The sequence below is a fragment of the Anser brachyrhynchus genome (genome assembly GCF_964034855.1).
Source record: "Anser brachyrhynchus genome assembly, chromosome: 1".
In the NCBI taxonomy this organism is placed as follows: domain Eukaryota; kingdom Metazoa; phylum Chordata; class Aves; order Anseriformes; family Anatidae; genus Anser; species Anser brachyrhynchus.
Window position 1 is genome coordinate 74,714,464 of NC_137694.1, and position 16,316 is coordinate 74,730,779.

The window sequence follows — 16,316 nt, forward strand, 5'->3', positions numbered from 1 at the left end:
TTCAGAGCATAATTCTTTTAATATAGTTTCTTGTGGAGTATGAGGTAAATCACTCAAATGTGTATCAGTATTTAAAGAAAAAAATAGACCATATCGAGCTATATTATAGTCTTAATTTCAATTACAGAGCTCAACTTCATATTACTGATGTAAATCATTTCCATATTATAGGAATCTGATTCCTGCTCCAAACTGAACACCATCACATATCCTGAAAAGACACAAATAATAAACAACATAAGTGATTTATAGCGTACTGATGAAATTAAAATTAATTCTCCTTACCCACAGATTTCCAAGGCTTTCAGTCCCTGGAAAGTTACAGTTCAAACTTCAGCTGACAAAGGCTCTTTTAAATAAATGCTTTGCCAATCTGTCATCCATATGGAGCACTTACATTTGTAAAATAAAGCCCATAATTTTCAAATTGCTGTTATTTGTTCACATTTCACATGAATGACAAGTAGAAACATAATCTGATTCCTGTACAAAACAGAGTTTCTCCTACAGTATTCATGGTACTTCACAGGCAAGAGCAGCCCCAATTAAGCTTTTCTATTACATAGCTTAATATTTGCTTGGTGTAGGATAATTGGTTGCTAACAAATTAATTTGTTCTCCCTTTCTCTTTATCTATACAGTTACACTTGCGTTCATTTTTCAAGCAAAGATGTTGACCTTGCTATTTATCTAATCATTTGTTTTTGGAAGGCTTAGGAAAATCCCATGAGCTGTTTGAGTGATCATTTCCCCTAAAGAAATTAAACCTGCTACATAGCTATTCATACTTTTCAACACCTACTCTCAAGTTAAATGAACTCTAAAACCTGATATAAACAGGTTTAAGCTAAGAAGTATTGTCAAACCAACATAAATATAACCAGCTGAAAGAAAAGAGCATCAAGTACTGAAAACAATCTCTAAACTGTCACTGAATAAACAAAAGACAGCAGTTCTCTCTGCCAAAACCATACAGAAGTGCAGTCACTTTTAAAACTAGTTACCATTAAAGAAATTGGTGTAAAAAACAAACCTGTCACCAGACTGTACTCCCATGGGGAAACAGTAATTAAGTTCCAATCTAGCAATGTTTCCAAGTCGGAGCACTATTCCAGCACCATAAGACCATCGGATATACTCTGCCAGCTTCTGCAGATGAGCTCTGGGACCATCACCTGAAAGCAAAAGACCAGCAGAACAAGAATCAAAGTAGATTGCCAAGATGTTCAAAGACAAGCTGGAATGCCAGAGCTAGAAAACAGACTACATGGGAGCACCTCCTGCAGATTACAAATGTATTAGCCATGAATCTTGTAAATGCCAAGTAGTTTGGACTCAAACTACCCACTTCTAAGATTCTGTTTGAGCTTCCTTTCCCACCACAGGGCACTTACTTGCATGAATCCAGAAATGAGTACTAAAACTGAACTAAAAGTCTTTAGCATATCTCTGCTAGTTCTAAAGCTGATTCATTTTTTTCACTGCATAAAGTACAATCCTCCCACATGGATGCCATCTCTCTTCATCAAGCAAAGGAAACTATATCAAATATCACAATATCCCTGTACTGGGATAGAGTTAATTTTCTTCATAGCAGCCCATACAGGTATTATGGTGCTATGTTTTGGATTTGTAACCACTACAGCGTTGATAACACATTGATGTTTCAGCTATTACTGAACATTACTTACGCAGTACCAAGGCCTTCTCCGTATCTCACTCTGTCATTCCCCCCCCAGCAAATAGGTGGGCAATGGATGAGAAGCAGAGGGAAAGCACCTGGGACAGCTGACCAAAACCGACTGAAGGGATATTCCGTACCATGTAACATCACTCTCAGTAATAAAACTAGGCTGAAGTTTGCCCGGTGTTACTGTTGTTTGGGGGCCTAGCTGGGCATCAAAGAAAAATCCCTTTAACTACCATACCTCGTTCTATCCTCTAATGCAACCACTTTTTATTTAGTCCACCCCCAAAAACATGAGAGTATCACTGTAACATCACTTTCCAGTCTCCTTTTAGAATGTTATAAAATAGCAGGCATGAATCAACTACCCCACACTAGTTTATGAACACCACCAATTCACAGATTCTGCTGTTGCCATCCTAGCTCTCTTTCATATTAAGTTGTGCTATGATTTATGCAAGGAGTAAAAAAAACAAAAACAAAAACACTGGCAATCTGTCAAACATACAAGTTAACAGCAACAGCTTTTTGACAGCCTCCAAAATATGGGTAGTAAACAAATTGCTTTTGAATAAATACTCATAACAGTTCTCTTCTACTTTACAAGTCTACTGAGTTTTACCATAGTTAAGATTGCAGAGGTTTCCAGCATTGAGGAAGAAATGTGTTCGGAAAAGGTCTCCAAAACCTCCCCGACCAGGCCGGAAAGGTAGAGGAGTGTACAGATGCAAGCCTCCAGCCCAGTAGGCATCTCCTCCCAAGTAATCACCTATTTATGGAAATGCAGAAATCAAAGCATTTACTGTGGAATATACGAAAAGACCCAGCTCTTAAAGGTACATCCCCGAGTTGTTCTTAAAGGAAGGTACATCCCCGAGTTGTTCTTAAAGGAAGGTACATCCCCGAGTTGTTCTTAAAGGAAGGTACATCCCCGAGTTGTTCTTAAAGGAAGGTACATCCCCGAGTTGTTCTTAAAGGAAGGTACATCCCCGAGTTGTTCTTAAAGGAAGGTACATCCCCGAGTTGTTCTTAAAGGAAGGTACATCCCCGAGTTGTTCTTAAAGGAAGGTACATCCCCGAGTTGTTCTTAAAGGAAGGTACATTCCCCGAGTTGTTCTTAAAGGAAGGTACATTCCCCGAGTTGTTCTTAAAGGAAGGTACATTCCCCGAGTTGTTCTTAAAGGAAGGTACATTCCCCGAGTTGTTCTTAAAGGAAGGTACATTCCCCGAGTTGTTCTTAAAGGAAGGTACATCCCCGAGTTGTTCTTAAAGGAAGGTACATCCCCGAGTTGTTCTTAAAGGAAGGGGGAGGAAGGAAGGGGGAAGAGCGAGCTCTGGCACCTACTTGACTTATTTTAGGAAAAAAATATGCTCTGGTGAAATTCCCTTTAAGAAACATTAGAAAATGGTGTGTATTTTTTATACACAAAAAGTCAGTACAAAGAGAACAAATGTAACAGTAACCTATGCAAGTACAAACACAGGCTTGGTTTATAGAAGTAACTATGTCTTAACTAAGAGCTACTGGGCTTTTTTCCATTGAAAACTAATATATAATGACAGATCAAAGACCTAACAAGTCCTGAAAGGGAGCAATTATTCTAAAGCTATGAAAAGCTAAAGGATAGAATTTATGTCTTTGTTACATGGTAATATTTTCAGTATTGTTAGAAGAGTGGGATATAAATGTTTCAGACCTTCATTCTGGGGTCCAATGCTGTACATACTGAAGCCTCGCACACTTGTTGGTCCACCAAGGTAAAACCTAGTGAATACAGTCAGATTTAGTTTAATGCTTTACTTGTAAGGGTGTATTTGAAACTATCTACTCATACTTTTAACATTGCTTTTCAGAGTTACAGGTGACCTTATAAAAAGCATTGTAAAGTGCATTTAAAGAAATAAAAGAAATTATATAAAAATCAAAATACTGATACATTTAGCAAAAATTTCAAACTAAATCAAGTATTAGACATCAAAACTAGTTTTCCATCATTCACAAAGACGAAAATGGAAGGTACCCCAGTACTGAAGAATCGGAACCCTGAATCTCAGTCTGTTGTAAGAATTTTGATAGAAATACTCTAGTTAAGATCCATTACATGCAAAGTTAACACAACTGACGTTTAGCACTTCTTGTAAATAAATTTAAGTCTAAATGCTTTCTGCTAGTGGAGATGTTGGAGGTGTTGGAGGGCAAAATTAGAAGTAAAGCTATAATGTAACTTGACTTTTTAGGTAAAGATACCTACAGTGTTAACTATGCCCAATATGAAATTTTGGAAATGGTAAATACTCGTTTGCAATTGCAAACATTGGCAGACAGAGCTACTACTTAGCAAATTATAAATTTATCCCTCCCCAATATGAATATGAAAAACAGAAGACTTGTTTTGATTATTAACATGCAACTAAAGCAAATTTTAAGTTTATTTTATTATCCTCAAAATCAGAGCTACTTCTGCTTCTCTCTTCTGCCTTACCCTTTTTCATACATTACCTGGGTTGATTGCAAGAAATTAAGAAACATTTAGAATGAACAAACAAACAAACTTGCCTATCAGCTATACTGGATGGCTTGTCTCCAATAGGTACTAGCACTCCACCCCAAAGTGATGCCGAAAAAACCTTTGGAAGAAAAAAAAAAGAATTATTTATTTTTTAACACATACATTTTAGTTTCCCTAAAAACGGTATTAGTAAATTTCCATTGCTTAGTGAAGGCAGAGCTCCCATTAGTCTTACAGAAAGTTACAAATGATCATAGTGCGTGCATGGATATCACACCTTCAATAACTGTATTTTCAGGAAACTCTTGATCGTTGCTGCCCTCTATCTACGCTATACAGTGCTACATCTTGAAGTAGGACTTTTAAAACCAAGTGCTACTTTCACAATAGCTAAGGGAACGCTCATGCAGCTCCTACTTACTTACAAATTTTCATGCCTTGAAATAAGACAACACCTGTTGACATAAATTACTCCTGGCAATGTTAAACCTGTAGAAGCAAATAGCTACCAGTAAAGTACAATTATTACCTGCCTGTAAATTAGCCTTGTAAGTAAATGAAACTATCTTCCATAACTCACTATGTTGACATACATTCCATATACATAATTACTGCTTATTTATCTAGTTCTTGGGAGCCAGACACTCTGACAAACACATTTAATCGTTTGCCTCTTGTCTGTGTACAAAGTAGAAGTACTACTACCAAATGGTGAGATCTATTGGTAATACCAAGGCTACAGGTATTGGATAATTCCCCTGGTCTACACACCACTCCTGCTATGTTCTGCCCTGAGAGTCCCAGACACCTCCCCTGTCATAAGCACATGTGAACTCATCATGAGGTACAAACACATCTCGTTACACAGCACATGCAAAGGCCAGTTGTACCCAAGTCCACACTCATGGACAATGGATTACAGAAAATTATGTACACCTTATGACGAGATTTGCTTCACTTTCATTCACAGTGTAGCCATATTAGTAGCCATGGGAAAGAACAAAATCCTTTTTATGTAGCCAAGAAGTCATTGAATTACTTCATAGTAGGATATCCTGTCTTGATCAGCTGAAGGTCAGCAAATATATATAAAATGATTAGAAGTACACATCAGGCAATGCCCTTTCTTCCATCACATGAAAGGTGCGCATATAATGATGTGATAAGAAAAGGGTATAGCAAATTGCCCTAAAATGCCCTTTCATGTTGGTCTCACTGATAATTCATAAAACTGCATTGCACAGAGTCTACTCCGAATAAAAGCATGGAAGAGCAGACCAACAGTTCCTTACAGCACTGGTTGATAAATATGCACACTACAGAAGTAGCTTTGAGTTTTTCAGTTTTAGTGTTGGCATGACGTTAACATCTTACCAGGCTCCTAAAATTTCTTCATTATTCAAATATTTCTTAAAATGCTATTAAGAGGCAAAGATTGTCTCAACATTTTTTTTTTTTTTTTTTATCATCCTGGGGTAGAAATTATTGTTAGTTCTGCTTTTAAATATTCACAAAGGAAATTGCTCTGTTAATTCCACACCCAGTTATCAGGAACAAACTGCATAATCTCCATGTGATAAAGAACATCTTTTTATATACAGACGGAAATATATCTAGGACATAGTGAAATTCTTATTTCAGTAAATAGAAAAACACCCATTTCAGCCTAATATTATGTCTATACTGTTAAAGCTGCCCGGGACTTAAGACCTCTACGTTCTCACAAGAAACTAGAATACAAAAAGCGTGAACTTGATGTAGAATCCAGTGTAGTTTCCTCTCAAGAGAACCTGGTTGGTGTCCACAAGAACTGCTCTGCCAATCTAATCAAGACATCGCAAGGGGGGATGATACAGGAATTTGCTTCAGAACTGCACAATGACTCCAAACCGAAGAACTAATATAGATACCAGACCATAAAATGTGCTCTGCCTACAGGGTGGCAGACTGGAGTCTAACACAGACTTCTTACACTTCCATGTATTTTTCTTATTGAAACTTCAATCGTTCATTGTACATAAATACAAAGAAGTTCAAAACGTTGTGGTTCATGCTTAGTGTTGTAGTGAAATCAGTTTTCCCACTATTTCCCAATAATTTTAATAGAAGAAACAATTACCATATAATATACACTATGTTTCCAGAATTAGTAGGCATATATTCATAATTTATGATGACAAAAGGCAACTAAATCAAGATTAGCCAGACTACATATAAGCAGGTAAAAAAGACAGAACAAAGGCTGTAGTTCAGTTTTTCAAATATCACTCTAACAAATGATTACAGAAAACAGACATGCCCAGCATTCCCTCTGAAAGGAATATAGTTTCTACTGTTAGCTGTCAGACAAGCCCTTTACAAACTGTCCACTTCTCACGACTGTACATGGTTATAACAGGTTAAAAATAAAAGTATTTCATTTCCAAAAATACAAATCAAAGTATCAACACCATCAATCTTTAACTTTCATCATATTTTTCTAATCCATGGTGAAAAATCATCATAAGACACTGATTCAATAACCTCATTTGTTAATTCAATTAATAAGATATCTTTTTAAAAAATTACCGAATCCCAGAGAAGTTGCTTATTCAACTGAAATTCAAAATCTTCTTTCAGAAATCTCACATCTCCACCTGTATAGCCAGCCAGCTCCTGCAAAGACAGAAATTTAAAGTTGTAAAGGGTATTATGTGTTTCTTCCAACACAAATGCATCATGCCTGCATCATCATAAGCAGTGTTTTCTGAATAAGAAACACAGACATTGGATATTGAGACACCTGAGTTTTGGAGCAATGAAAAAACATGCATAACCCTCAGAACTTTTTCTTTCCCCCAAATACTGTACAAGGCTATTGCTTTCTAAACCATTTCCATAAATGAGGACACAAGAGAATAGAGCTTGAAAATTCAGCACCTGAAATCAAACCTCATTTTATTTACCTAGGACCTGAGATTTCATATGCACTAAAACAGGACTGAAAAACCAAAGACAAATGACTGACCAACGCTAGCTGAATAGAATAAGTGACTGAAGCAGCGTTACAGGCAGCACGCAACAATATGCTAACTAAATCCTGAATTATAACCACCTTTCTTACTCAATCAGAATAGTTCACTGCTGCTTACAGAACAGCAGCACTTCTAGTTCCAATGGCATTTCAAAGCAGGCTGCTTCTGAAACACTCCAGAAGTTAATGCTTCTAGAAGCATTAACCCATACAGCAGAAAAGGCAGCTTTCCTAAAAGCTCTAAACATAACAAGAGTAAAAACCATTTTGTGTGTTAAAATGATACATGTGTATATGCCTTTGAGAGTTATTTTTACCCTATCTGTCAATTTTAATTCTAAGATTTGCAAACTTTGTAAGTAGCAATATGACCACAGTCTGGTAGTTTTGCAATGCAGTGACAGGAAACAGGAGACTAATATCTGCCATTGAGTGTAGAAACCGTCAGTGATAATGCATCTCAGCTAATAAATAATTTAGTGCTAATGGCAAGAAATGAGCTGCATTGTTTTACCAATGGTATACAAATGAAAATTTGCTTCCATTAAAAAAAAAATATGATTTTTTAAAAAGTAACTACTAGCCTTCACTGTATCCTAGTCAATTTACAATTAATTTAACTCTACTAGCCTTCACTGTATCCTAGTCAATTTACAATTAATTTAACTTTAGGCATTTTTTAATACGAACGGTAGTTAGATAAAATAGGAGTTACTCAAACACACATAAAATATCCAATTATGTATAAATGATTTAATACTACCTGATTAATTTTCAGCAAAGCACCTCGTTTTGGCAAGATTGTAGAGTTCCGGGAATCGATTACCATGGCATGCTGAAAAGAATCAACTGATTATTTTTCATTTCTCTTATCTATTGAATACCACAGAGTGACGCTATTATTTTCAAACAAAACCTGTGCACATAGTGGAAGACAACCACAGCTCCAGCTAAGGCTTGTGTAGCTCCATGGATTTGGAAACAATATTCCTACAGAATAACTTCGTTTTGACTTTAGAGGCCACATCATATGTATTTATAACTTTTGGTCATGGTAAACATCAGAAATATGGCAACAACGCTTCAGTGTGTATCACAAACTATTTGCAGTTACCGTCACAAAATTCATCTCCTACAATGTGACCTACAGATCAAAGATGACAAGCAAACAAAAATTGCTTGTATTTAGAAACAGCAGAACAATATTCAGAAACAGCAGTACAACCATAGGATGAAGAACATTACTGATCCTGTCTTCTGCAAAGTAAGATAATACTGCAAAAATAGATGACAGATGACAAGGAGGTTCTCTTGTACAGCCTCGAAGAAAGAATGGGCCAGCCTATGTAACAGTTAAAATGCAACAGTCATTTTTTCAAAGTGTTTTCTCTTTGGACCTCCTGGATGACTCTGTGTGAATGACCAAGCATGGCAGAAGACATCTGAAATAAAACATACTACCTACTAGGAAATAAGACAAAAAGCTCCTTTGCAATCATTCAAAAATATGAGATTATTCACAATAACACATGCCACGTTTAAAATGGGTAAAAGCCTTACAGAGAGGGAAGATTTAAGAGAATGTCCACTTTCTTCTCGAACGGAGAAGGATGCTGTTCTACCAAGGCAGCCAAGCTCTCTCCACACACCCTCCCACTTCAGTGTGTGACTGGTCTTCCAGATTGGAAACTACAAAAAAAAAAAGGCAATTTTGCTATAAAATTAAAATAAACATCTCTCTCTCTCAAGTCTTATTTATACATGAGTCTATGCTTTTTCTTTCCAAACTTCTCGTATCAGAGAGAAATAATTTTTCACGTGGGAATAATTCTGCTCCAACCAAGAGAGTTTGAAAAAAAATATCTTGAACTGGATTGAGTGAGACAACCACTTGCCTTTCTAAAATGCTGCTTTAAACATTAAAAATGTGAAGAAAAACACATTGGGCATTTTTATATGGCGAAAAAAAAATTACATTCTAAGAAAGACTTACAATGTATTACCTCTGCCATTTTAAAATTATTGACATCTTTTAAATAATGACAAATTTGCCCTGTGCACAAGTGTTTCAGTCACTTTTCACAAAGTAAAGCAAATATTTGCAACATATTTGCAAATATTTGCGAGCTGAATTAAATGTAAATGAAGCATGTATTCCACAAATGCCTCTGCTACACTTACATTAAGTTCTGTTGATATTCCTCTATCAGTTTCACGAAGAGAGCTCCAAGGGAACTGTCCAGTTACTTTATACAGGTTAACTGAAAAACTGAAACAACATTACTGGTAGATTTGAAACTACTTAAGTAGATGGAGTTTCACATCATCACAAAAAAAATTAAGAAACCAGATCTACTACATTACTTAAAGACTAACAGACCCTCAGCAAAGGAATAATTTTAGTTATTACTCAATGAAATATCTTGATAATTGTTTTATATTTCTTCATTAAAAAAGAAATACTTAGAAATGCATTCCCTACTTTCTTTCAAAGTTTCCAGGCTGTGGTTTGAAGAATGACAGGCCATATGAAGTTTCCTTTGTTCCATATGAGAACTGGAAGGTTACCTTTTCTGCACGCCCAAAGAGATTGGGGAACTTGAGCCCAAGTACCTACATAAATTAAAAAAAAACAAAAAAACAAAAAAACATTACATAGTTAACAGTTCGCTAAGTTGTGTCTTAATCATATGCTGAAGGTATGCACATCTACCCTAAGAATGAGAAATAAAGGCATTAAAAAATACTTGTAACTGAATGTGTTCTCGTAAATTAGGTTTCTCTTTGCACTGGCAGCAGCCATCGCAGTAGCACAAGTTAATTTAGTATCATCATCCAATTTTTAGTGCTGTCCAATACCTGCTGACATAATCTGCATTCTCACTGTATCATCAGTACTGCTATTATTTCAAGCAAAATTTCCCAGCCAGTCTGGAAGCACGGGATAACAAATATTTGGCAACTGCAGAGTTTCCAGCTGATCATCAGGAAAACTACCTGTCAGGTAGGATTCACTGGTACCACATCAGTAAGCCGATGGAAAATCATCAATACAGAGCCACTCCCTGGTATTTTTGTTTTGAGAAACAAAATATTTTTGCAATCAGTCCTGACAGCAGCACAATGTACCATCACAATTTTCCACAAACTATAGTTAAATATTTTCTTGTTCAGACAAAAATTCCCTGTATCCTATTCACAGTACTTGGCCCTTTGGCAGAAATGATGGAACAAGTTTCCCCCAATCGCAGATACATCCGGGATTGTTCTGTTGTGTGTGCTATTTTAAAATAACTATAAAAAGACAAAGTCGATCAGGTTTTTAAAGCTAACAGCTATTGAAAGCATCTGAACTTTGTGATGGTGGCTACTATGCAATTATCCAACCAGAAACCACCAATCCAAAGGGCTATTAGTGCAAAATATTATATCAACAGACTTCAGATGAATTTAAGGGATTAGAATAGATGTCAAATCAATTTAACTCTTAAAGAAACTATCTCTGCTGCCACAACTAGTGTATACATGAACATGCTTTTATATTATTCAAGTGTTTTACTTCTCTGTAACAAATAAAAATTAAATTGATAGGGAAGCTAAGTAAAAAAAGAGAAACCAAGGTAGTTTTCAGACTGTTTTCAAATTGCACTAGAACCGAGCATTGGGTTTATGTGGCAAGGTTGTCATAGCAAGGGGGCTGCAGGGGTGGTCTCACCAAGAGAAGACCAGGAGCTGCCCCAAGTCAGGTAAGAGCCAGTTCCAGTAGAATTCTGTACCAATTTCGTTCAGACCATGATATCCTGGGCATTGATCTCAGTGGCAGAACTGCATAACCGTTTCTCAGTTCACTTGGTTACTATTTGCCCTGCACTCACAAAACACCATTACCTGACTTGTGCAGTATCTTATCCAGGTTAAAAATACCCCTAAGAAGAAAAGGATGAGTCCCCTGATCTGGCTTATCTAGCAGGCCCAAGAAGAGCTGCACTGTGCACATGAGAAGGCACAACAGGTGCAGGAATGAGCACATGAAAGCAGGATCTACTTAAACTAGAGCCACTGTTAAAGCCATGTTAACAGAACAACAGAATGTCTGTTACCTTTTGTGTCAGTTGGTAAATATTTCTCACACCGTATTTTAATCTGATGCATTCTTAAGTGAATAAAATGGAAATAAGTTCCACGGTTTATAATGGTCATGGAAAAACCTAGCATTCTGCAACCCAGAATAACTGCTACTGAGCTAAAATAAGTGAAAAATTAGAACAATTTTTAAGTCAAACCTAAAGCACTCTGATTGAGAAGAAAAAACATTTAAATAATTCTCATAGAAGCTAGATGCCAAACTGCTTAATGGTTTCTTTAGTAGATAAAGCATCTTAAATACTATCAATAAATAACCGAAGTAATTTTAAGAATTAAAAAAAATAACATACTGAGGTGGAATAACTAATTTGTGTTTATACGAAGTTCTTTCCTCATGTGAAACAGGCTTTTGCTGAGTGAAAGCCTGACTAATACAAAGGCTCTTTACAGACAAAAGTCTGACAAAGCCTTAGTAAAGCTGGATCAAGAAAATAATTTGGCTTGGATCAAGTCCTCGCTTATTTAATCATCAAATTCCTTGCTAGGTTTGAAGCTTGAAAGTAAGAGGAATATCAAAAGGAATCAATAAATACTTGAAATGATCCATACCATACTGCCTTCGTTGTTGCCAACCATAGTGTTATAGCTTCCAGTTAGTCTTCTTAATTCTGTTACCTCAAAGGTTACATCTAAACCATTCGGAAGGGCATCATCTCCTAAATAAATAAAAAGCATCATCTCTAGAGGGCTACTTAAAAAAACCAACCAACTAAAAAACCAAACCCACAGACATAAGATTACTTGATTTTTTTTTTTTTTGAAAACTGGTTGAATTGAACAATAATAAAACCCCTACATTACAAAGATAAACAGCTCGAGGAAAAGATGGTGAAGGGTCTATAAGGCAAGATGTATGAGGAAGAGAAGCAGTCACAGTACCAAGCCTGCCAGAGTTCAAGAGGCGTTTGGACAACGCTCTCAGACATGGGGTCTGATTTGATTTTTGGGTGGTCCTGCGTGGAGCCAGGAGTTGGACTCAGTGATCCTTGTGGGTCCCTTCCAACTGAGGATATTCTATGATTCTGAGATGTTGTTTGGATGTGCATTCAGAATTTCATTCATTCAAAGCGTGTCTGGCTCTAATCATCCACATGCTAATTTAATAATGAATTAGCAAGATTTATTACCTAGCCACTAAAAACAAAGCCATACACAAATTCTTATGTTACAAGAAATAGAAATTAAAGTGGTCCAGACATGTCAAGAATAATGCTGTCAACTAGAGCAGAGCTCCCAGCACTTTGTGGCTAAGTGCTGGACAACAGAAGCTATCCAGTTCCCTCAGGACTCTGGCTGAGGCAGCTGTTCAAAAAACACAGCTGTCAGGGGTACCTAATTCTGCTTGAAGCAACTGGGACAGCAGCCCATCACTAACCGCCTGTGCAACTGCACTGCATTTCCTTCTCAATAATGCCACTTTGTTCTGCTGAAAAGAACACTGAGGTTGCAAAGCAATTACAAGACTGGACATGCCAAATGAGCCTTATTGAGCAACCTGCACACACTCAGCTGCCCCATATGTATAAGACCATTTTTAATTACAAGCATTGATACAATTACTAGTATGTCCATTAAGTACAACAAATGTGTTGATATAATATCACTTAAGTGAGATTAATACATGGAAGTACAGGAGGTACTTTCAAGCTTTTCCTCAAGCATTTATCCTTCCTCTGAAAATTTGCATTAAGGGACGTGTACTGTAATTATTTCAGTGCTTGAAATTCACTCATTTTTGCATATATACAAGTAATAATCATACGCATATATGCAGCCACAGGCAAATGCATCTTTTTCATGCAGATATCGGATGTAGGCACATACATCCTCATACATAGCACACCTACACGTATACCTAAAATATACAAAGCTCTCTCATATACCTTTGTAAGTTATATACACAAAAAATGCCTGACCTATAGCACAGGGAAATGTACATTATAAGTATGTGTGTGTCTATGTGTGTATGAAAAAAAGGTGAGAATTAATGAGGCAATACATACCTTGACAGGTATCAATCAGAACCTCTACCTGTCTAAAAATTCCTAGACGAAGCAACTTTTCACGAGCTTCATGTGATTTTCTCATTACCTACAGGATGAGATAAGTAGCTCAGTCTTTCAGCTTACTAAAATAACTAGTATAAAACAAGATGCTGCTAAGTCACGCAATATTCACAGATTTTGTATACACAGATATATACATATATGTATGTGCCTTCAAAATAATCACAACCCACTTTAACATTCAAATCTATCAAGCAATTAAACCCAGAGCATCTGGCTTAATTTCCTACCTAGCTTGCGATTGTTAGAATGCTTAAACCTATTATTCAAATTGGTTTCAATACTTAAATCTTACACATCTATTTACTGGACCCATGCTTTTCACAAAAAAAAAAAAAACAAAACAAACACATATACTAATCTATTAAAATCTAGACCAGCTTACACGTAAAGACTTGATGACTCCTCTGCACTTCTTATAGTACTAAAAGGAAACATGTCTAAATTAAAAGTTGGCATGCACACTTCATCCATAATTTCACACACATACTCTTTTTCTGCCCCAACTGGAGATAAATCCCAGTGAATCTCATGATGAATTCAGCTGCATAATCAAGCACTACACGGGGACATATACTCAGAAAATACACACAAAACAAGAATTTTGTCTTCATGGTGTACTTGACCTGCACAGCCAGAGCAAGATAATTTACTGCCAGCTGCACTCCAGAAGGAATCACCACCTAGAAGTGCAAGGACACACAGCCTAACTTACGCTTTCATCCATTGTGGAGACTGCCACTGGTCGTTTTTACTGAGCTCCAGTAACTTTTCTTAAGCAAATTAATTGAAAATGTCCTGTACACAGTTAGCAATTCTCAAACAGGAATGGTAAAGCTGAAAATATGCGATCACTGTTTGCCATCTCTCAATGCCTTTGAGCTCAACACATCAGAAAATACAGTATCTGCCAGTATTGCACATACTGGACTGCACATTCCAGACGAACTGGAAGTTCGTCTTCCGTATGACAAGTTTAGAATCATCACAAAACTTGGCAAAGTTGCATCACATCTGAGGAGAGTAGCCCAATGCAGGAAGACAGAAAACCATAACCTGAATTTTTAAATACGAGGTGTTATTCACTATAGTACTTACATCAATGAGATTTTTAGCCTTAAAAACGTCAGAGATTTCATACATGATAATGTCATCTTTGGTCCTTCCAAGTCCATCGAAGTGTACATGCTGAACAACCACCTAAACGTAACAGATGTTGAAATACAAATACTGAGCTTGCATCTAACAATGAGCATCAAAAACAGCTATACATAAAAAACTGTTTTTTTTTGTTTTAAGTGAAAATAAATCCAGAAGATTCCTAGGTTAATTACTGCTAGCCTACATCATGAGAAATCAGTGCTATCTACGTTACTGGAAAATCGTTCCTTTGACAAGAAAAGTAAAGAGAAAAAACTCGAATACCAAATCTAATACTGTTTAGAGCAGAAGAGACAGTAGTGGAGTATTGCTGCTGGGGTTTCTTAACTGTTAGATGGTGAAATAAGTCACCACAGAAATCATATTAACATATTTAGACACTTAAGGCAAAGCATGTTGTTAGCTGTAGTTAGCCATTTCTTGTATCAGCTACACATAAGGAAAAAAAATGAAACAAAACCCACCTCAAATCATATATATTTAAACTATTAAAATTCTTACTACCACTGGAGCTTTGTAGTTTAAAGTGCATATTAATATCACAGCATTATCTCTTTTCTTAAAAATATTCATCTTTCTGTTTCATCATCTGAGACCACTTTATGTTAAAAATCACAACAGATTCCAGGTTAGCTGATGCAATAACTGTAGTGCATTTGTATTTCCCTTATTTTTCCAATCTTTTCAGTGTATTATAATTTTAGGGATAACTACCAAAAAACTCTGCAAATGCTTCATGTATTTGTAATGAATAAGATAGCAGAATAAGAACAACCTACCATTACTGCAAATGTATAATAATTAAATTAATAACAATATTAATTAGATAAATTATAAAATTATTAATTAGTGATTATAAATATTAATTAAATTATTATAATAATTAAATTAAAACTTAATATTAATTGAAAACCTATCAGAATAAATATGTAATAAACAAAACAAAATAATAATTAAAAAAAATTATTACCAAGCCTCTAGGGGGAATAACTCAGAACTGAATAAGGAAAAGAAAAATTATATAGAAACTACGATGATGCATGACATCTCTTCCCACTAGTATGGTTAAAACTATTATGGGCCAAAGCAGACATGCTCTTACATATGAAATAAAAAGCAAAACAGAACAGAAAAACATCTTTTGCTGAAGTTAGTATTTACCATCGTGACATAATTCACACAGTGGCAGTTTACCCAAACATGGCTAAACATAAAATGATTAAGGTTGGAAAAGACCTCCAAGATCATCTGGTCCCAACCACCCCCCTACCACCAATATCCCCCACTAAACTATGCCCCTAATACTGCACTCAAGCAGATTAAGGACTGTTACATAGTTTGCTGCTAAACAGTTTTGCAGGGCAGAAATCTCTTACGAAAGAAGGGAGAAATCAGCATCTGGAAACAGGTCTATTAGCTCAAAGCTTAATAATAATCCCTGTGGCAAGTTAAAAAAGGACAGAAACTAGAGAACAACAGATTAAATTTACAGTACTAAATTTAATTCTTTCACGTCTCACATCACAGTTTAGAAAATTCCCTCAGGAAAAACATGCAAGTGCACTAAGACATTTCTGTTAAGAAAAAAACATCAGGATGTTGACGTGGTACTTACATTTTTGTTTTCAAGAATTTCCTGCTTGGTTTCAGGTTCAACTTCAACCAGCTCAGCTTCCTCTCCCAAGGCACCAAAGTCTGGCCCACTCATTGGAAGGGGCTCCAAACTCTGAAAG

The 16,316-nt window shown here is 36.1% G+C and overlaps 1 protein-coding gene across 1 annotated transcript in view; it reads right to left on the reverse strand.

Annotated features, from left to right (window-relative positions):
• SAMM50 (SAMM50 sorting and assembly machinery component) overlaps positions 1-16,316 on the reverse strand; it is an 18,108-nt gene continuing 1,792 nt past the window's right edge. The window contains exons 2-15 of the mRNA XM_080601013.1: positions 16,199-16,309; positions 14,521-14,622; positions 13,360-13,447; positions 11,906-12,012; positions 9,693-9,823; positions 9,392-9,479; positions 8,771-8,899; positions 7,974-8,045; positions 6,766-6,852; positions 4,245-4,315; positions 3,385-3,452; positions 2,310-2,456; positions 1,034-1,175; positions 1-211 (exon numbers count right to left, since the gene is read on the reverse strand). Of these exons, the coding sequence (XP_080457139.1) occupies positions 166-211; positions 1,034-1,175; positions 2,310-2,456; positions 3,385-3,452; positions 4,245-4,315; positions 6,766-6,852; positions 7,974-8,045; positions 8,771-8,899; positions 9,392-9,479; positions 9,693-9,823; positions 11,906-12,012; positions 13,360-13,447; positions 14,521-14,622; positions 16,199-16,309 (1,389 nt within the window). The 3' untranslated portion in view covers positions 1-165. The remainder of the gene's footprint in view (positions 212-1,033; positions 1,176-2,309; positions 2,457-3,384; positions 3,453-4,244; positions 4,316-6,765; positions 6,853-7,973; positions 8,046-8,770; positions 8,900-9,391; positions 9,480-9,692; positions 9,824-11,905; positions 12,013-13,359; positions 13,448-14,520; positions 14,623-16,198; positions 16,310-16,316) is intronic.